This window comes from Tamandua tetradactyla, chromosome 4 (genome assembly GCF_023851605.1).
Source record: "Tamandua tetradactyla isolate mTamTet1 chromosome 4, mTamTet1.pri, whole genome shotgun sequence".
Taxonomy (NCBI): Eukaryota; Metazoa; Chordata; class Mammalia; order Pilosa; family Myrmecophagidae; genus Tamandua; species Tamandua tetradactyla.
The window spans coordinates 104,634,706-104,657,558 of record NC_135330.1 but is presented as its reverse complement, the minus strand read 5'-3'; the positions used below and the strand labels follow the sequence as shown (position 1 = coordinate 104,657,558).

Genomic DNA, 22,853 nt, shown 5'->3' with positions numbered 1-22,853 from the left:
TATTTCTTCCTTTCTCTCTAGTCCCCCAGGGGGCTTTGCAAATACTTTTTTATTCTCTCTCCACATTACTCTGGAGTATATCTGAGTATCATACTAACTTGTACAAGTCAACAAAATCTCATGCCCTATTCAAGATTCCATATAATTATGGTGTTCAAGTAAACTGACCATGCAAGTTAAATTAGATAATGTGCTACCCAAAATATAAATTTGCAAAATATAAAATAAACATCTCTCTCTTTGGTCTCACACAGAGGTTGAGGTTTGAAAACATGGACTATATCGTCCTTTACTCAGTATTCTGATTTACCTTAGTCCTATCCAGATCAGCTCCATTCATGTGTCTAGACAAAGTCTGATCACTTTTGCAGCGTCAAACTTGACTCATTATGCATATAGCCATAAATTTTTAACAGCAACTTTAGTGTTGAATGATATTTCTTCTTTTCCTGTAGCCCTTGAAGAAAGCTGTTAGAATGATGGGCGCACCTAACCTAATAGCAGACAGTATGGAATATGGACTTAGTTACAGTGTCATTTCATACCTCAAAAAATTGAGTCAACAGGTAATATCCAGACATATAGAATGAGCCATTAAGCATTTTGAATGGCTTTTGCTAAGATGGTTTATAAGTCAAATGGTTTATTCTTGATGGTTCTAATGAAGTTTCCTTTTATCTAACATGTTTTAAAGTCCCATATGTCATATATTAACATAATTCTCTTTCATGTACATGGTATGCCATAATTTGAAATGTTCATTTTAAAGTTTTATAATAATTCCTAATTTATGTAAATAGCTTCATTAATCTGGCCCTAGACTTCCTGTAAGTGAACAGTTTGTTTTCTTTTGAGAAATTTATATTGAAAAATTGTTTTACTTAGCACATAATCAGTTTGTTTTGCTTTATGTTTTAAAACCCACAAATTCCCTTTTGAATTTCTCTTTCAAATGGGAATTTCTTGTGAAATGATTACAAAAACCATGTGTTTTGTCATTTTGGCCTCAAATCTTATTAATAGATACTGTGGTGATCAAGCATGTATGCAGTTTAACTGATTGCCAGATTATTACTGTTCTGTAAAATACATTATTTTTCTAGTACTTCTGACATCTTTAACTTAACTGCTAATTGTAATAAAGGCTGAGAGAAGTTGATACATTCCTGTTTGTGTTCCTCTGAAAAACTGCATTACCGTTTGCCATCTCTTGGGATGTTTAATTATATGCTAATAAGTATTTTTAAGTTAACATTAATGAGTTTTTTCTAATTTTTTGTTATCTCTGGATTGAGAATGTATCTTTTCATTTAGGATACATTTATTTTTCATGATTTAAGCATAGAGAATATTAATATATGAAATAAATTGAAACTGTGTTTGTTTGCCCAGTTCCAAAAGTTTATAATTGTAATAATTTAAAATCATGGGACATTAATGTTTAAATAATCTTTAGTTTACCCACTATTTGACATAAACTACTTGTGCTGCTTGAGCTTTTAATTTCTTTTATACTCTAAAAATATAATATAATAAATATTTACTGTATAGCATATCCAGACTGACTAATCTATATGATTTATCAATTTAAACTATATCAAGAAAACTCTCATTTATTTTTAATTCAGGCCAAAATAGAATCTGATAGAGTCATCGGATCTGTAGGCAAAAAAGTAGTACAGGAAACTGGAATTAAAGTCCGCAGCCGATCACATGGTTTGTCAATGGCTTATAGGAAAGATTTTCAGCAACTGCTCCAGGGAATTTCAGAAGATGTTCCTCACAGACTGCTAGATCTTAACATGAAGGAGTACACTGGTTTCCAAGTAGCTTTGCTGAATAAGGTAACAACCATGTGAATTTAGTACTACTATGGTTATAGTACATTGTGTTGCTGAATATAAATCATACTTTCTGTTAACTTTCAGTTTCTCAAAATTTAAAAAATATATATTTTTATTGAGATATCTTCACATACACAGTCCATCCAAAGTATACAATCGGTGGCTCACAATTATCATCACATAGTTGTGCATTCATCACCAAGATCATTTTTAGAATATTCTCATCACTACCAAAAAAAAAAAAAGAAAGAAAAAAACTCATACATCCCATACCTGTTAACCGTTCTTGAACCACTAGCATTTCAGTCTACCCAATTGTTTGTTACCTCTTATCCGCTCCCCATTATTATTTATTTTGTCCTCATTTTTTTAACTCATCTATCTATACTCTCATTTTCTCAGAATTTTAAAAAGTACTTCTCTACCTCTGCAGAATCATAATCATTACACTAACATTGAATCATTGAATTTTAAAATTAGAACAGAGTAGGGTGAGTGACTGTGGTTGGATGGTTAAAGAATACATTAACCCATTCATTTTGTAGTTGATAAAACAGAGGCTTGAAGATCCCAAAGTTACATAGCTAAGGGTAGAGTTGAGCCTACTATAATTTCACTGTACTCTGATTACTTACACTGATGAGTTTGGGTATAGCATGGTCCTAAAATGCCTTAAAAATACTCATTATTTAAAAAGATTGTCATCCCAGTAGGCTTTTTGTAGAAATGGCCAAGCTGATTCTAAAATTTATGTGGAAATGCATAGGTCATAGTATGGTAAAAACAACTTTGGAAAAGAAGAATGAAATTGGAAGATATGCATCATCTGATTTAAAAACTTTTACTATAAAGCTACCATGATCAACCTGTGTGGTGGTGGCATAAGGATAAGCATACAGATAAGGGAACAGAATGGAATCTAGATAAAGATTCTCATATATGGTCAATTGATTTATAACAAAGGTCCCAAAATAATTTAGGAGGTGAGAGGACGGTCTTGTCAACAAATAGATCTGCAACAATTGGCTATCCATATGCAAGATAATGAACCTGGATATTTACCTCACATTTCTTGAAAGTGATCATGGATCTAAATGTAAACAAAAAGTAAAACTTCTAGAGGAAAATATAGGAGAAAGTCTTAGTGACCATTGGTTAGAAAAGATTTCTAAAATATGACAGAAAAAGCACAAACAAAAATTAGGGAAAAGTTATTAAGTCGAACTTCATTAAAAAGATTTTTTGCTCATTGAAAAACTTTAAAAAACATGTAGGTAAGCTACGGACTGGGAGCATAAAGGATTTGTATCAAAAAATTAAAATATCTCATACAGAATATTATTATGTTTTTAATAATAAAAAAGCAAACAACCCAATAAAAAATGGACAGAATATTTGATTAGGTACTTAACCAAAGAAGATATATAAATGGAAAATAAACATGTGAGAAGATAGTCAGTATCATTAATTATTAGGGAAATGCAGATTTAAACCATAACATGATACCACGTCATATACACTAGAATGGCTAAAATTTAGAAGACTGTAAATAGTCAAGTATAGGTGAGAATGTGGAGCAAGTATAACTCTCATACATTGGTCATGGGAATGTAAAATGGTAAACCACTTTGGAAAACAATTAGCACTTTTAATTAAACATGCACTTGCTATACAACCAGCAGTTCTGTTTGTAGTTACCCAAATAAATGAAAATACGTGTCCATACAAAAGCTTGTACTTAATTGAACAAAGACTTAGCCATCGTGTCTGCATTGCTGGCCTTGAGCAGCAGTTGGCTTCTTCCCATGGAACCTGGGAGTAGGAGATTCAGATTCAAATCCCTTCTCCCTCTCCACTTGTGTGAGATTTTTTTTTTCTTCAGCTATGTTTTTTGGCTGTGCGATAAACCTTATCATCAGGCACCACGGCCAGCAACACGACAGATCCCCACCTCTGTGAATTTCCAAGTATTGGGTGTCCCAGCACTCTTGTAGTGAAGAAGTCTGAAGTGGAGGCAGTCTTGAAATAGGGTAAAGTTATGGATTGCTATGTTCAAAAGGGCCTCAGCTTTGTTCAATTTGTTAGCAAGAGAAATGCACAGACTGCTGTAGCAGGAGAGGACGATAAAATGAATGCTGTCGAGGTTTTAGGTGTTAATTTGGCTGCAGAGCCAAAAGTGAACTGAGGAAAATGGCTTCAATTCCAAGAGTGGACAGCAAGGGTCATCTTCTAAGTCTGGAAAGCTGAAAGGAGATGACAACCATTAAGAAGTTGACCCAGATAAACAAAAAGTGGATTCTCTACTGAAAGACTGGAAAAAAATTGCAAAGCAGCAGAGCATACAAGCAACTGGAGTTGATCAAGAATGATGAAAAAGAGGCAGAAGAAGGAGAAGATGGCAGAGACAATGCCAAGGACAAGGATGACTAGACGCATAGTGGGGCTTAGAAATCTTATTCCATTATTTCTTTACTTAGGTGCTTGTCTAAGATCAGTTGTTTCACCAGATCCTCTCCCCTAGTATCTCCCTCTTTTCCCCTTCCTTGTCCTCCCCATCTTGATTAATTCATATTGCCTGCTCCATCTATTTCCAGTTCCTTTGACATCCCTATTAATGCTAAGTCTTATCCTGTAATTTTTCCTCTTAATTTTGATGCCTTTTTATGACTTAGCAGTAAAAAGGATGTGTGGCTTGCTTTCAAAAAAAAAAGCTTGTACATGAATATTCATAGCAGCATTGTTTATAGTAGCCAAAAACTAGAAATAACCCAAGAGTCTATCAACTGAGAATGGATAAAGATGTAGTATATCCAAGTAAAGGAATACTGTACAGCCGTAAGAAAGAACAGGTTACTGGTCAGAACCGCAATGGGGATGAGACTTAAAAAACATGCTAAATAGCGTAAGACTCCATTATAAAGTGGAGTATACACAGACAGAAAGCAGATGAATGGTTTTCTGGGATGGGAATGGAGATTGACTACAAATAGGTACAGAGAACTTTTGGGGATGGTGGAAGTGTTTGAAAACTGAATGTGGGGTGACATTTTCACAGCTATGAATTTACTAAAACTCTAATCTCAAAATGGGTGACTTTATGTTTTGCAAATTAAGCCTTCAAAGCTGTTTTCAAAGAAATAAGAATGTCTTATTTCTAAACTTAGACTACAGTCTTTAATGTTCTTCATCTCTCTTAATTGTATGTGTAGAAAATAATTTTTGTCTTTAACAATAGGATTTGAAACCGCAGACGTTTAGAAATGCTTACGACATACCAAGACGGAATCTTTTGGATCACTTAACAAGAATGAGATCAAATCTTTTGAAGAGCACCCGTAAATTTCTCAAAGGACAGGATGAAGGTTAGATCATGGTTTTAATAATTGATATTCTTTTGTAATTTTTTTCTTTATAGCATGAAAAAAAACCAAACATGATATGGTAAATTTTAAAGAATTACTGCAGTGTCGCCGTCCCACTATAAATTCAAACAAATGAAGTAAAAATTGAGTCATCTCTGTTTCTTTACCTTTCTCTCCACCATCACTGTTGTCCTGTGTTAACAGTTTGGTTTCCTTTTTAGCCTTCTTCATACCTTTACCCACATGGATAAACATAGACACAAACTCAGTTCCTTGTGGTACTGTAGTATCTGTGGTTTATCTCTGGATGGCCAGTACTTGGCACATTCAGATATTTCCTTCAGCTATTCCCATGGCACCTACTACAAATCAGGTCAGATGAAAATAGAACTGTTTGCTTTCTCTAGTTTAAGCATTCCAACTATAGCATTCTCCATAAAAAGTTATCTGAGTGGCTTCTCCTTTTAGTAAATTCTGCTATCATTAAATGCTGTTTATTTGGAACAAATAGGCATACCTTTTCATGGTAATGTCATGCAAGTCATTTAGCTTATGAATTGAATTAACTACCATATTTTTGTTTTGTCTAGAAAATGAAATCAATATGTGAAATTTTATTTTTAAAATCTATAAGGTTTTATACCACAATGTGTTTAATTGGAACAAACTGATTTAGAAAATGTGGTAAGGGAACATTACCTAGACTAACACTAGGTAGCATTCATATATAAGAAGACTATTTGATGATGAGATGGGTGTAGTTTTAGTGAAGTTAACCTGTGTTATTGTTTTCTGTTTGAAAAGATCAAATGCACAGTATTCCTATAGCACAAATGGGAAATTACCAGGAATACCTCAAGCAAGTCCCTTCTCCGCTAAGAGAACTTGATCCTGATCAGCCTCGAAGACTGCATACATTCGGGAATCCCTTTAAGCTGGATAAAAAGGTAATTTTATTGATATTTATTATAGTCACATACCATGTAATTATCCAAAGTGTACAGTCAATGATTCACAGTATCATCATAGAGCTATGCAATTATCATCACAGTCGATTTTTTTGTGAAAAATAACACATATACAAAAAAGCAATAAATTTCAAAGCATTCCGCAACAATTAGTTCTAGAACAGATTTCAGAGTTTGGTATGGGTTACAATTAAAAAGGTAATTTAAAAATATCCTATTATGTAATTTAGGTACCATGGATCTAATAGGATCTGTAACAGTTCTTACTTTGACTCAGGTCAGTGGCTGAATATTTTGAGAAGAATTTTCCATACTATGTTTTTATATTGAATCATTTTATCAATCTTGTAATCAGTGCTACCTGAGGAAAAGAGCATGTATTTCCTTCTTTGTATGATAGATGACATGTTTTGCACTTTTCTTTTGTAATACTTAAAGGAGGTTAAAATTTATAATTTCTTGCCTATTTGTTTTATTTAGAGAATCATATAATAACTTTGCCTTCATTTTCTCAGTTTTCAAGTTTTTGTTTTGTTTTGTGAGATAAATCTTCACATACATACTTTTCTATACATGGTGTACAATCAGTGGCTCGCAGAATCATCACATAGTTGTGCATTCATCACAATGATCATTTTTTAGAACATTTGCATCACTCCAGAAAAACAAAAGAAAAAAAAGAAACTCATACATACCATACACCTTACTCCTGCCTCTCACTGACCACTAGTGTTTCCATTTCCCTATTTATTTTACCCTTTCCCTCCACCCATTATTTATTTATTTATTTGTATCCATATTTTTTACTTATCTGTTCATACCCTGAATATAAGGAACATTGGACACAGGTTCTCACAATCACACAGTCACACTGTAGATGATATACCTTTATACAATTGTCTTTAAGAATCTAGGTTACTGGAACACAGCTTAACAGTTTCAGATACTTCCCTCTCATCACTCCAATACACCATAAACTAAAAAGGCACATGAATATAATGCATAAGAATAACTTCCAGGATAACCTCATAACTCTTTTTGAAATCTCTCAGCCAACTGAAACTTTATTTTGTCTCATGTCTCTCTTCCCCCTTTTGGTCAAGAAGGTTTTCTCGATCTCTTGATGCTGGGTCCTGGCTAATTTCCAGGCTCTCTGTCCCACGTTGCCAGGAAGATTTACACCACTAGGAGTCATGTCCCATGTAGAAGGGAAGGCAGTAACATGCTGAGTTAGCTTACAGAGAAAGGCCACATTCTAGCAACAAAGGAGTTTCTCTTTTGTTCAGGCATAATTTTAAGTAGGCTTAGCCTACCCTTTGCAGGAATAAGTTTCATAGGGGCGAACCCCAAGATTGAGGACTTGGCCTATTGATTTGGTTGTCCCCACTGCTTGCCAGAATATCAGAAATTCTCGAAATGTGAAAATTTTCAAGTTGTTTTTGACCTTCTTGCAAGTTGAATCTCATGGAGAATATATCGGTATTTGTAACTTATTCCAAAAGATATTCTGCTGTTAATTGCATAATAGGATAAAAATTCCTTTATTAGGTCAAGTTAGACATAATTTATGAGAACTTGATTTCCAGTCATACCATTTACCTTAGAAGTTAATCTTTTATTTGGCCACTCATTTCTCCATTCATTTAACAAATATATATGGAGAACTTGCTGGGTGCCAAGCACTGTGCTAGGCTCTATAGATTTAGCAGAGTTTACAGCAGTTGATAATTTGACTAAAGTAAGCTGAAATTGTTTTCCTGGTTAAGTAAATAGTGTCAGCATATTCTTAACACAAATTTAGTGGGTTTTTTTGTTTTTTTTTCCCCACAGTTGTAGTTTTAATTGGAATCTTTATTGTGCCATATAAACATTTTTGTAAGTTTAGGAAAATCTATGTTCTCTTTTTGTTATAGGGTATGATGATAGATGAAGCAGATGAATTTGTGGCTGGACCTCAAAATAAACATAAACGACCTGGAGAACCAAATATGCAAGGGATCCCCAAAAGACGTCGGTGTATGTCTCCACTCCTCAGAGGCAGACAGCAGAATCCTGTTGTGAACAATCATATTGGAGGAAAAGGACCACCTGTCCCTATGACTCAAGCACAGCCAGATCTTATTAAACCCCTTCCTCTTCATAAGAGTAAGAGCTATTTTTTTAAGTTTTTTGCTGCTTTTTGTTTCCTTTTAGGGAAAGAGATTTTGTCTAGAGGAGATTTTTTTTCATTCTAAATTGACATATAATCATTTTGGTCTTTCTAACAAATGTTTGTGCATTTCTTATATTTGTGATACTTTTTGTTAGCTGTTATGCCCTGAATACCTATTTGCATATCTTAAGTATCTCAAAATAACTTAATTGAAGGGGGCATTATCTGTACCCATGGAAAATGGTTTTCAATTTGTTTAATTCAACAACTAATTATTAAATACATGTGCTATTTTGAATAGTGCTAGGCATTGAGGGTAGAGCATGAACAAGACAATAGTGATCTCTGTCCTTGTTTTCAAGAAGTGAGGAAAGCAGGTCATTGAACAAGTAATTAGGAATGTGATGATATTACAAAAGAGAAGCCAAGTATTGCTGTGAAGCATTTGGCAAGAGTATTTAACTTAGTCTGGGAATAGGTCAGGGTACTTTACTGAAGAACTTATATTTAAACCAACACTGGCATGATGAATGAGAATTAGTTAATAAAGCTGTGCAGTTGCCTATGCTAGAGGTTGTATTCTAAGAAGAATATGTGTGAAGGTACAAAGTAAACAGAAAGACATTAAGGAAACTGAAAAAATTCCAGTATGACAAGGGTATTGACAGTGAGGTAGTATGAGAACTAAAGGATAGTCAGAGACCAGGTCATGGAGGGCCTCAAAGCAGAAAGATTCTAGACTCTATTCTAAGGACAATGAGAATCCATCAAAAAAGACTTTAAAGAGGTTGTGGCCTTAATAAGATTAGTATTTTATACAGACCCAGCTGTGATCATTTGTGCCTGAAAACATCTTAACTGGAGAGAAACCAGATATCATATACCTGCTGTTGGAAATATGTAATACTACCTCTGAAGTAGTCATGCCAAAAGAAAATCGACTGTCAGTCTGATCAAGCCTCTGGATCTAACTGCCAATTTACAGAAGATACAAGGGTCCGAGGAACATGTTAAATGATAAACTAGGGTACAGTTAACAAAATTCAAATGATGAGAAACTTTGTAAGACAAAGAATATGTTGTGGGTTTTTTCCCCGAGAAAACATAGATGTAGCAAGAACAAATATAGAAGGATCTTACTGATTAAAACATAGGAGACCAGTTGCAATGTTTGAACCTTATTTGGATCTTGAATTAAACAAGACAAACTTTTATATAAACAGAAGATGTATAAAGATAATCGGAGAATGTGACATTGACTAGATATTTGATATTATTAAATACTATTGTAAATGCAGAGGAATTTAGGACATTTGATTGTAGAGACCTTGGGAAAAGATAATAGTGACCTCAGAGTAGGATTGCAAAGAATATGATTTAAAAAATAATTGGACATATCAGCAGAGGACTTTGTGATTTATTGGATGATAGAGATCAGGGCAGAGAGGAGCCAGGCTTGGATCTTGAGAGAAGTTGGGTAGATGATGGTATCGAGTATGTGTGGAAGAAGAGATGATGAACAAGTTGAGAAGTGCCTATCAGAAAGCCAGTTGCAGAATCTAGGATAGAAGATGGATATTTCACTGTGGTACTTAAGAGATGAGGACTAAGATGGAGAAGTATACCTAATTAGGAGATAACTTAAAGCCGGTTGGAGTGAATCTCTCACCAAGGGAAACAGAAGAAGATAAATGGCCTAGAGCAGAATCTTGAGAATGCCAAAATTAAAAGGAGAAAGAAGATTCAGAAAAGTACATTGAAAAGAAAGACTCAGCAGAAAATTTGAGGACGAATTTAGTGTTCATGGAAGCCAAGAGGCGAGAGAATTAGAGTGGTTGATAGTCTCAGAAACTAACAGATTAATCAAGGATCTAAATGGACTTTGTCTATCTTAGCAAGAGTAAATTTGGTGGGGTAAAAATGCAGAAGCCCAAAGAAAGAGATGAGAAAATGGGAAGGAGATTTTGGGCATGGCAAAGATTTGAAGAGCATAGAGAAGTTTAAATAATCTTGTAAGAGGGGGAGAGAAGGTTGTAAAGCATTGCTAGACAATGTTGAGGATCCAGGTAAAGAAGGTGATTGTATAGTGCTGATGATTTCAAATATAGGTCTGGAGCAAGCAGATAGATTTATCTGATTTTGGGATTTTGCTCAACAGATGTTGCTGGGAGCTTAGTAGACCAAAATAATTTAGGACATTGGCAAAATTGATAATGGGAAAGTGTATGTCTAGAAGGGATCTGATGAATAGGAAGGAGAAAGTAAGAGAGTTACTGAAGTGAAAGTCTGGAAGAGTTAAAGAGCAGTATCCCAAGATTATTGCAAAGATTAAGGTGTAAGTTCCTAGATCCTGATTTGTGTTTGATATGGGAGGCAGAAGTATAAGTGGAAAAGTTCTTTGGAGATGAGAAATTGAGGAAATGCAAGCCCAGATTCTTGATGTAGACATCGAAGTCTCTCACCACAACTCTTCTCAAGCTTAAATGTGCAGGTGAATCACTGACGATCTTGTTCAACTAGAAATTCTAAGTCAGCAGGTCTAGCAAGCTCTCCGCTGGTGCTGTGCTGCTGTGTGACTGAGTAGTAAGGACCTACAATGCTGCCAGGAGGGCCTGGGAGGGGAGGGCGGGAGGAAGACTGTGAAACAGATCAGAGACATCAGTGACTGAAGATTAATATAAGATAGTGATGGGGATTCAGAGGATGAATGGCATGGCATGGTGGAGCCTCAAAAGAGCAAGAGTTTTACAAGTGTGCACAGGAGAAACGGTCTTTTTAAAAATTATTATTAAATGGAAATTTTAATTTTTATGTACAGTTTAACTTAGGAGTTCATTGGGTAATTTTGTCTTGCTATGGATTACTTTTTTTAAAAAAAAAATTTTTTTATTGATATATCTTCACATACATTGTATCCAAAGTTTAGAAATAGTCTTGTAAATGGCTCATTATAGAGAATATTTAGTAAAGAGGAGTTTCCAAATCATAGAATAAGATTCTGGAGGGAGGGAGTCAGGAGTTCAGGGAATTTATGAGGTTGACTGTCTGGGGGAGCTTACATTTTGTTAAACTCCTTTCATTAAAGGGAGTTGGTGTTTTGGACAGTAAATGCATATAGTGATGAATTTAGCTGGTGTCTGGAGGTTACTGAACATCCAAGGAACTTAGAATTCAGCTGCTTTCTGTGGGGGAACAAGTCTAATAATCTGACCTTAAGTGGTGTTCTAGTTTGCTAGCTGCTAGAATGCAATATACCAGAAAAGGAATGGCTTTTAACAAGGGGAGTTTAATGAGTTGCTAGTTTACAGATCTAAGGCCGAGAAAATGTCCCAATTAAAACAAGTCTATAGAAATGTCCAATCAAAGGCATCCGGGGAAAGATACCTTGGTTCAAGAAGGCCGATGAAGTTCAGGGTCTCTCTCTCATCTGGAAAGGCACATGGCAAACGCAGTCAGGGCTTCTCTCTCGGCTGGAAGGGCACATGGCAGACACGGCGTCATCTGCTAGCTTACTCTCCTGGCTTCTGGTTTCATGAAGCTCCCCGGGAGGCGTTTCCCTTCTTCATCTCCAAAGGTCGCTGGCTGGTGGACTCTCTGCTTTGTAGTGTTGCAGCATTCTCTGCTCTCTCTGAATCTCTCATTCTCCAAAATGTTTCCTCTTTTATAGGACTTCAGAAACCAATCAAGACCCACTCAGATGGGTGGAGACATGTCATCCCCTAATCCAGTTTAACAACCGTTCTTAACTAAGTCTCATCAACCAGGGAGATGATCCCATCACAGTCCCAAATACACAGCATTGAGTAGAGACTATTCTACCTTTAAGAAATGGGATCCATATTAAAACATGGCTTTTCTTAGGGGGCATACTTCCCTTCAAACCAGCACAAGTGGCAAGCTTGCATGCTTTGTGGTCTTTTGGCTTAATGAGCTGACGTGTGCCCCAAGTTTCCTAGCATTGTTCAAGTGATGAGGGCTGGATGTTTGGTTATGGGTGTGCTGTGAAGTATGATGTATTTGGTGGTGTGTTCCTGCAGAATATGGAACTGCCTATCAAATCCTCTAGGCATTACTTTTGCCTATAAATGATAATAGATGTATAAAAGCAGGGTTATGTTGGAATGAGCCAGAGCTCTCTTGGAGAAAGATCGCCTTGGTGATCTTCATCATGTATATTTCATCAAAGCAAAAATCCTACTGGGTTAATAAAATTGCCATAGAGTAAATCAGAGAACTAAAAGCTGATTGAATAGTTTTTTATTCCCCCTTCAGGTCAGAAATTGCAAAGATTTTATAAAAGTTGTGAAATTTTATTTATTTATTTTTTTCACATTGAAATTCACCACATTGATTCACATTGAAATCATGTTTGGCAAAGCTTAAAAACCATATCTCACATTATTTGTTAATTTGCAATAGTCAAAGAATCACTTAGGGTTTGCTGTAGATGATGTTCCTTTTTAGTTTTCTTTACTATGTGCTTTGAAACATGCTTTTGCCATTTATTTTCCTTATCTTTGTTTTTAGTTTCAGAAGCCACTAATGATTCAATAGTGGATGATGTGGTTGAAAATCATGTTGCAGACCAACTTTCATCAGACATTACACCAAATATTTTGGATACTGAATTGTCAACATCCTCTTCTCCAGCCAATTTACTGGAACGACCAACCAATCATTCAGAGGTTGTTGGTCATGATCATTTAGGAACTAATGACCTCAGTGTTGGTGGATTTTTAGAAAATCATGAGGAACCACGAGATAAACAACAGTGTGCTGAAGAGAATATACCAGCATCTTCCCTCAACAAAGGAAAGAAATTGATGCATTGCAGAAGCCATGAAGAAGTCAACACCGAACTAAAAGCACAAATAATGAAAGAGATTCGAAAGCCAGGAAGAAGTATGTATAATTAGACACAAACCTCAAATATGATTTCCGTGTGTGCTTTAAAAAAAAAAAAAAGTGAAAAGCTAAAATGTAGTCAAATTAACTAAAAGATCAGTCCTGAACAACATCTGTTCATAAATATATAAGATTTTGATTCTTGATTTAGCCAACAAATACTTACTCAAATCTGTTCTGTCCCAGGTGGGCAGGAGAGGCTGAGAGCAAGGGAAAAATTCACAGATAAATTGCACATAGTTCCTGCCAAAGGAGGAACTCATAGTCTTACTCACAATCTTAAGCATTACTCTTATCAGCAACTTACTGGGATTTCTAGCATAGCAATTAATCCAGAAAGATGCCATGAAAATTAAATAGCTTCGTAGCTGTAAAACTCTTGACACACTTCCTACCATTGCTAAGACTTAAACCTTGATAGTGACCAGGACTGTGTTCAGACCAAAAAACTACAATTATGAATACAGAAGAACTTAGTGGAAAATCATGTCAATGACACTAGCTTAGAAGACGTTGGCAGATGAGACTCAATCCTTGCCTTTTAGGATCTTTGAGTCCTTGGCAGAATTTTCTGTGCGAATTTGAAACTGAAATAGCACTTTTAAGCTGATGTTTTTCCCCCTCCATTTACCTCCATGTTAGCTGTAGTTTAGAATTATAAGGGTGGGTTTTTGTCAAGGCCATTTGCCTCTTGTTTTTTTCAGAGGTGCTACTAAAAAGCCGTTTACTTGTCCTTCTAAGCTTTATGATTAATACCTTAATGAGAATTTTAACAAAAAGAGAAGTATTTGACAGGTTATTTTTGTTGATGTTTATTTTCCTTCATATAAATGTGTTCAAATGCATTATAAATTCTTAAATGAGCAGTGAAATTTTTATAGAGAATATTTTTGTTTTTGCCTTAGGATATATCTTAATATAGTAAACTGCAGTAGGAAAATACTGGATTAGCGTACAAATGAAAGCCATTTAATAATTTTTCTGATTTTCTTCTCTTGTTTTAAGAATATGAAAGAATCTTCACTTTATTGAAGCACGTGCAAGGAAGTTTACAAACAAGGCTAATATTTTTACAAAATGTCATTAAAGAAGCATCAAGGTAATTAAACTATTGCACTTTATGAAATGATGATGAAATGATCCTCCAGTTTATACAGTCAGTATTTTAATGGTACCTGTTTTGCATTTGTGTTATTCATGCATGTATTTGACACACCTCCATGTATATAGGTATCTTTCTCTCTTAGTTTTTTTTTGTTTTCTCTTTATTTTTAGTTTATTAAAAGAAGTTCTTAACCTAAAAAATAGCCACACCCAAATTCTTCAGAAATTGTGGATAAGTTCCTTTGCTTCCTGCAAATTACTAGATACTTGCATAATTCTTGTTTATTCCAATCTTTGACTTTCTGGTGTCTTTATTTTTTAATTCAGCCTTTATTTTACTCCTTTATATATGAATATATATTTGAACCACAGTTAATATTAATCAGTGATTAGGAATAACCTCAAAAGACAATAACTGAATGCAGGTGTGCAGTGCACTGTATTTGGGAAAACATGTAATTAATGGACCTTATTCTGATTGTTTCAGGGTCCTAGGATTATGTATTTCAGTAAAAACATTTTGATCAAGGTTATACATGGTAACTAGGAAGTGCAGTTAATTGAGAAATGTACTTGTGTGTATTAAAAAGTACAATAAATGATTTTTAATTTTTCCTCCAACTTTCAGAATTCTAGTGTTGTAATTTAGCGTTTATTCCATCTGACCTTCCAAATGTAAACATACCTACCCTTTAATTAGTCCCCCACTCTCTTCTTTGCCACACTTAATAATTTTAGAGCAATTAGTTCTTGTTTTAAATTTTTCTCTTTTTAGTGACTCGAGAATAGGCCATTTTTATGGGTCAAGCTAAGGCTATAACTTTTTATATAATTTTAAGTATTTAACCTGTTCTGCTGTTAATGGTGATGTTCTGTAAGATCACACCTCGTCATGGACTTAGCTCTGTTTCTGAGTATCTGGCTGGTACCTGCACTCTTTGCCACCTTGTAGAGAGTTGTATAATATTATGGTGGCTATTTATTTATATTAGCTTAGAAGTGGAGAGAAAGTAGATATAGACTATATGGTGCTCTTGGCTATTCTAAAATCATAAACCATATTAATACTTATAGACAGATACAATTTTAATTTGAAATTAGTCTACCTCTGGTTATTACTGAAATTTTTTAAAATTGCCATTTGGTCCTTAAGTTTTTGCTGTGTCCTATATTATGGATGTCTCTTTAGCCCAGCCTTGATTTACTTACTTTTTAATTTAGCAAGTAATGGTAGAACAGTTTTAAATGCTTTTTCTCAGCTCTCATTTCTCCTTCCACTTTGTGTGGACTTATATTCGTATTTTGTTCACATTCCTTTTAACCTTTACCTTTCAAAAAGCATTGCTATTGGAGCAATTGCTTTGGGAGCCAAAATTATGCTAGACTATTTGCAACCCTTATATATTAGTTTTTTCATTAATTTCTCTATTGTAGAAGATATAGCCTCTTTCCCATCATATTCAAATCTAGATTATTTGTTTTAGGGATAATTATAATACTCTACTGATTTGGTAATCTAGTAATCTTCCAAAAAATTTTGTGTAGCATAGAGTGCTGATTTTCAATTTTCATTTCATTTTGAAAAATCTTCCTAAAGCAGTTTATCATTTTTTGAAAAACATTGTACGGGTATATAAAATAGGTCATTAAAAAGAAGCTTGAGAGTGTTATTACTTATTTTTTCATACAGGTTTAAAAAACGAATGCTAATAGAACAACTGGAGAACTTCTTGGATGAAATTCATCGAAGAGCAAATCAGATCAATCATATTAATAGCAACTAAAAGAAAATAGAATGTGGCCATTAATTTCACTATCTTCTCCAAATACAAAGTAAATACAAGACTGTTGTGCTCTTGCATTCATTTTTTGACATGCATTGTTGGTTATTTGAAATACTAAAAGAAGTCTACAAATCTTTTTTCCATCATTTTACAGTGACCTTTTCTTCATTTTGGTTTATTTTTGTAATGTGAAAAGTATCACTCTAAAAAACATTTTTATTTAACAAACTAAAACTATTCCTCCAAATCTCTTGCTTGTCATTGACTCTTGCGTGTCAATTTCCCTCAGGTTCTATTTTCTTAAACCAACCTTTAAAATTGTCACCTCTGTTAAGGTTGAACTTTGCCAAAAAAAAAAAAAAAAAAAAAAGAAGTTACTTTGTAATTTTTGGGGAAAAAGCACATACATTAAAACTAGGTAATGTTTTGTATATACAGTTATTTTGGATATATTATTGTAAGTTGTACAAATGTATTTTGAAGAATATTTAAGAAAAGCACTTTTGTTATTCCATCAATAAATGCTCTATTTTACTCCTGTGTGGTTTAGGAATAATCACATTTAAAGTAATCATTTTTTTGAAATCCTAAGGTAATGGAATATTAAAGGCCTTTGTTTTTAAAAAGCATTAAAAAAAATACACCACTTGAAAGTCATATTTGTTAAACGTAACTTTGCTTACATGTTAGATAATCTACATTGTCCTTTTATTGTAGGTTCTTAGTTTTTTTGACAATACCCACTGTATTCTCATTTTTGCCTAGGTAATGAAAGCGATTATAACTGTGGCACATTGGCCAGCACTATCAAAACTATTTAAAAGCAGACCACTTTAGAACATTGGTAGTTTCCTTGCTTCCCTTCAACCCGTTTTCCCTTCTCACCAAAATTGCGATGGCACTAAAATGAAGTAAGTTTAGGGCATGTCACATACTCCAAAGTGTAGGCTTTAGCTGCTTGATACCATCCTTACAAAGGGACCCCAACAAATTGGGGGTTCAAGTGGGATCTCATTATTCTGCTCTGCTTTTCTCACAAACTCAAATCTTCTTGGAAAATATGTGGAAAGGAAACACATTTGAGAAGACCTTGCTCGTGGTCACTTTGCAATCCACCTGAATTTCCCAGGAGAAGGAAAAGCTGTTCTCATTCATCCCTCACCCTCAGTTTACCAAGGCTTGGCATCCTCCCTGAGGAAGCTGTCCTGTGCCATCCTGTGCCCTGACTCACTGTTCATCCATTGCTGCTGTGCCTTTGGTGTTTTGGCAAGAGTGGGGGAAAGAGTAACCAATAAAAAGGAAGGTTGAAATACATTTGGATTAAGAGGGTGAAATAAACTTAACATAAAATGATAATAAAAATGTGGAGTGTTTTCAGGTTCATAACATTTGAAAGTTATCACATATCCTCATCTTTTTACATTTTAGGAGAACATATTTTATAGGGTATGAAGAAATGAGATTGTAACTCAATGATGAAGAGCATAGAAGAAAATGAAGAACATGTTTGTTCAGATCTGTTCATTTACTTTAGGGGATGTGAAAGTCTCCCAATACTGAAGATGAACCCTGTCAAAGAAAGGAAGTATTTAATGTTAAATAGTATTTTCATATGTGATTCTTTAAACCTTTTTACCTCTACAAAATAATTTTAAGTAAAGCAGGAAATCATTTAAGTGTGGAGTTGTTAAGGTAATTGCCTGCAGTCGTACTGCTGAATTCAATGAGCTAAACAAAATTTGGAATATATTGTCTGGTCTTAAATTACATATGTTTAGATTCTGAGATTAATAAAAGGGATCATTACAGTGTTTAGTAGCTTTCCTTAATGGAAAATTCTTATTTCCATTTGACAGTTGTTCATGAGGTCATAATCCTTCAGATAGACCCTTGACCTTTTAATTGATTTTTGTAGGTGAACCATGGAGTTGTAAAGTAGCAGTTTTTCAGTCTGTTCATTTTGCCTTTTCTCTCTCTGGTGCCATACTCTTCACATCAAAACCTAGTCATAAGATTTGAAACACATCTAAACTAAAACATAATGTCTCAGGCTTTTTACATTTTAAAAGACCATGAGCATATTAGCTAAGTTGGTAAGGTATTTTTTGCAGAATTCTGCATGAAAGCAAAGGAGAAGGGGATGTATTGGGGAGGATATCGTGTCTGTTGGGCCCTTCAGATCACTGTCTTACTTGAGGCTGAACAAATGATCTCTGAAAGTATAAGCTCGAGATAAAGGTTATTTTCCCCAGTGTACCGTCTATGCCCCAACTGTCAATTGACTGAATCATTTTCTTATTAAGATTGACCAGTTTGGTGTACTGAAAGCTGAGGCTCATTTCTGCCTCTGCAGTTCCTCTGTGGAAGGGTAGCCATTTTGCCTTGAGTGATATGGGCTAGTGCCTCCCAACAGGAGATCTATGTAAATTACATGGACATCAGTATTATTTATAAATTTTTGGTGAATTATTGCTAGATTTCAGATCAGCCTTAAATTGTCATTCTGGTTGCTGAGACAGTTGTGACTGTTCATAGCATGGAATAGTGGTTTGGGCTTTCCTGGCTCGAGGATTTGACATTGTTTTTACTTAGTTGAATTCCAGGAAAGGAATCCTTTATCTTTTCTGTCATCAACCCCTGTTGTTACCAGCTTTTGACAATGATCCTTCTGTTCAAGTTTAGCCCTGCCTCTGTGTTTCATTTTTCATTTTTTGACATGTAGCCTTTCTAAGAGGGCTTTCTGCTGCTTATTCTGAGGGATGTGACATTTTGGTCTAATCTGTGAGGGGTTGCAAAAGTCATGGTAAAATCATGGAAAGTACAGGAGGCTGTACTGTATTGACTTGCCCCTCTCCCTGAAATAGTCCCCAAAGTAATTGATTTTCTAATGAGTGGTTGTCTTCATCCTTTTAGTCACAAAAGTGTTCCTTTGATTTCTAGCACAAATTACGGTAGCATGCAAATAATTCTCAGATAAATGACTTTAGGAATATTTAATTTGTGTAAAACCTATGCATAATTTTCATTATTCTAACTTCTGATCTTTGTTTCTCTCCATAAATAAAAATAATGCCTGATTGTAGTTCAAGTAGATCCAACTTTCTTGGTTTTATTAGAATTGTTCCATCCTATTTCTTTTCAATACATTATTGAGACTTGCCAACAACTCTTTACTGAGAATCTCTTTTCCTTCTGAGGCTGATTGCCTGAGGGAGAGGGAACATTAAGCAGATTAAATTTGAAAGAGAAATAATTTGAACACTGTTCAGTGTTGTTGAAGTTTTAAGGATGTCTACTTATCCTGATGTGCTCAAGCTTTGTCTGTACCATACCATTTTTGAATTAAGCTGAGGTTGTATAGTGGCATTTACACATATACTAAGGCAATCTTAAAGTAATTGTAGCAAGCTTCAGAAAGATAATTGGTGTACTCAACGTTTCAACAGAAAAACAATATAGAAATGTAGGGGCAGTCATTAGAATAGGATTGCTGAGAGAAACTTGAGGACCTCTCTTGGTGTACTCTGGCAGCCTGCAGAAATGGTGTTCGTTAAAATGCTGAATAAGATGAGGAACAAGTGGAAAAACAGGCGAAACTTATTTTACTTTCACAATTTTTCTAAGTCTTTCCAGAAGAAGAAACCTCCCAAATCCCTCTAAAAAAAAAAATCTGCATCAACTACAATGAGCTGAAAGAAATAGAAGGCAGGAACCAGTGAGGATATTTTCTTTATAGTTGTGAAATAGCCCCCTGATGCAAGACAGCAACTGGGAAGCTTCTGGAGCACCAAAGAAACTAGCTGGAAGGAATGTTTTAGGCTATACTGTACACATGACCCTTTGTTTCTCGTGAGATGTTGAAGTATTAATCTGGACCCTATCCCCCAAATACTGTAATACCTGTGATGGGTTTTCTCAAGAAAAAGAAAAATGGTTAATCTGCTTTAAAAATAATGTCTGAGGGTGCATGGGTGATTCAGTGGTAGAATGCTTGCCTCCATGTGAGAGACCCGGGGATCAATTCCCAGACCATGCACCGCCCCCCAAAAAGTGAGACCTTTCAGTAACAACTGCAGGAAAGAAAGGATAGAGGAATCCCGAGTTTTCTGTCCATTTGAAGGAAGTCACCATTTATATTGAAAGTCAGTTATATCCATTGATTTTTGAAAAAAAAAAAAAAGCATCCTAATGATATTGTTTAGTTTATGATGAAGGAAAATTAAAGAGGAAAAAGTACAACATAGCCAAGCATTGAAGCCAGTTCTTAGAATGACTCCATTCCTTGTTTATGGGATAATGGTGTAAATCTTCTAAAAATGGATCTCATTCTCGATTTTTCACAGACCTTTTGCTCTCTGTTAATATTGATAGATAGGCTTTTTTTTTTTTTTTTTAGTGCATCTGGGGTTTTAAGTTGAAAGGTTTAGATGAGGTGGGTAAATGCAGCAAAGGTAAGGGCAATCTGTGGACCTGGGTGCCACTGTTTCCATCCCTCTGATTATTCCTGTGCCACTCATGCGCTGGTGCCTTCCTTGAAAACCTCACTTAGCCTTGTGGATCATTTCCAAAACAAACGACATCATGACCCAAACCAAGAAGTAATAAAAGTGTGAGTTGCTGATTTGTAATATCTGAGTACATTTTAAAAGAATAAATGTACTTAGATTTTTTTTTTTTTTTTTTTTTTTGCATGGGCAGGCACCAGGAATCAAACCTGGGTCTCCGGCATGACAGGCAAGAACTCTGCCTACTGAGCCACTATGGCTGGCCCTAGAATTTTATTTATAGTATCCAGTGCTGCCTACTGGGTAGCTACACGGAGATTGTTTAGAAAGTTCTGTGCAACTTTCAAAGCCTCCAATTTGGTAAATTTATCTAATAATTCCCCTTCTTTCCAATTAATATTCAGAGCTATGCCCCATTTTTTCAATAGTTAATTTCCAAAAATGATTTCTAGTTAATATTGGAATGTTTCCTGCAGCCATTATCTCTAAAACTTATGTGGCCATAAAAATTGCCAGGGTAAAATGTGGATTCTGAAGCCCAGATCTGCATTTTTAGCAAGCACCTGAGATGATTTGTTTTCAGTGCCTTAGACTACATTTTGGAGCCATTTAATAAATGTCAAAGTCACAACTTTGTATTATGGACTTTAAAAGTCATAATTTAGGGTATTGAAAAAGTCTAAGGCTACATGGCTACATTCTGTATACTTAGCTTTATCAAGGATGCAATTAGCTTGCCTCGTGGGCTAGAATCTGCAAAGAAAATGAAAGGTTAGAAATTATAGTTGTTCTGTGTGCTAACATTTAAAGATAGAAACTTCGCAGATAGGAAGTATGAGTGATAAGGGAATTAACAAATTTTTCTAATTTATCTATGAACCATTTTTAAACAACTCACCACAGATGAAATGGTAGACAGTAAAGAAAGTAAGAATCTTTAGAATTAGAAGGAACTTTAGAAATAGTTTCAGCCTACCGTTATCATGGAATGAATGAGCTAAGTCATCTGTGATTACACACCTGATAGGAAGCAAAGCCCAGGAACTGCACATTTTTTTATTCCAAGCTCAGGATCCATTTCCACCCCATTCCTACACACAAATACCAACTAACACACTTCAAAAATGTTTTCTCACCAATTCTAGCAAACCACTGGGAAAGAATTTGTAGCATGAGTATTTGACAAGCATTTTGATGTCCATGTTGTATTCTGTTGGCTATGTTCCAAAAAAACTTTTATTAACAAAGACAGGTGCCACAACACAGGTTGTCAACCCCCGCACTACAATTTAGTTCATCACTTTCTATTTGACATTTAAATTTTTAAGGCCACATTGTATTTTGAGGGAGCTTTGTTTCACTTTAGAGTAATGGTAAAATTGGTTTGCAGTTTTCATGCACATAGGAGGAGGTGGTCCATGAATGTGGTGAGAACAAAATGAGCATAGAATATAGAATATGGTGCATTTCATCCATCTTGTTAATAAGGAATACACAGAAAATTTTGAGTTGGTTATATTCATAGTAAGAGACAAGGGCCATAGAAAGGGAAAAAACAGTGGAAACATTGATTTGGCGTTACCTGTCCTGAAACTAGTGAACAATTTTATTTATTTTAGCAGTTGGCCTTTTCTGCAGAATCTTTTTTCTTTTTCTTTTATCATCACATAATTGTATATTCCTCACTATGATCATTTTTAGAACATTTGCATCACTCCAGAAAAATAAATAAAAAGAAAAAAAAGAACTCATACATGCCATATCCCTTACCCCTCCTTCTCACTAACCCACAGTACCTCAATCTGTTTTTACCCTTTCTCTCCCCCATTATTTATATTTTTTACATATCAATAAGTATATTGGTCTGATAAGACACAAAATCTTCGTCATCTAGGCGGATTACTCAGATGGTTAAAAACATTTTATAGTTTCTCACTAAGCAAACAATCCAAGAAAACATTGTCATTTTAACAGTGAAAACCAAATTCTTATTTTCCATGAAGGTGGCATCTAATAAGAAAAGTATTAAAAATCTTATAAAACTATAAAATCTTAGCCAACCTTAACCACAACCAATAAAATTCACTTCCAACAAGATTACTACAACTTTCTATATCCATGCATTTTGTCCTACACATTCCTGTTTCTCATTCTGCAACAATCAGTTATTTTACTTAATGGGGAAAAGTACTCTTTTTCCTTAACAAAAACACCCCCTGTATACTTTGC

The 22,853-nt window shown here is 34.8% G+C and overlaps 1 protein-coding gene across 3 annotated transcripts in view; it reads left to right on the top strand.

The window, feature by feature from the left end:
- INTS6 (integrator complex subunit 6) overlaps nt 1–16,653 on the top strand; it is a 112,887-nt gene extending 96,234 nt beyond the window's left edge. For all 3 annotated transcript variants that reach the window (XM_077158117.1, XM_077158116.1, XM_077158118.1), the window contains 8 exons: nt 456–566; nt 1,629–1,844; nt 5,080–5,206; nt 6,011–6,153; nt 8,088–8,319; nt 12,854–13,228; nt 14,237–14,330; nt 16,026–16,653. In XM_077158117.1, coding sequence (XP_077014232.1) covers nt 456–566; nt 1,629–1,844; nt 5,080–5,206; nt 6,011–6,153; nt 8,088–8,319; nt 12,854–13,228; nt 14,237–14,330; nt 16,026–16,119 — 1,392 coding nt within the window. In that variant the 3' untranslated portion in view covers nt 16,120–16,653. The remainder of the gene's footprint in view (nt 1–455; nt 567–1,628; nt 1,845–5,079; nt 5,207–6,010; nt 6,154–8,087; nt 8,320–12,853; nt 13,229–14,236; nt 14,331–16,025) is intronic.
- Nucleotides 16,654–22,853: the final 6,200 nt, after the last annotated feature.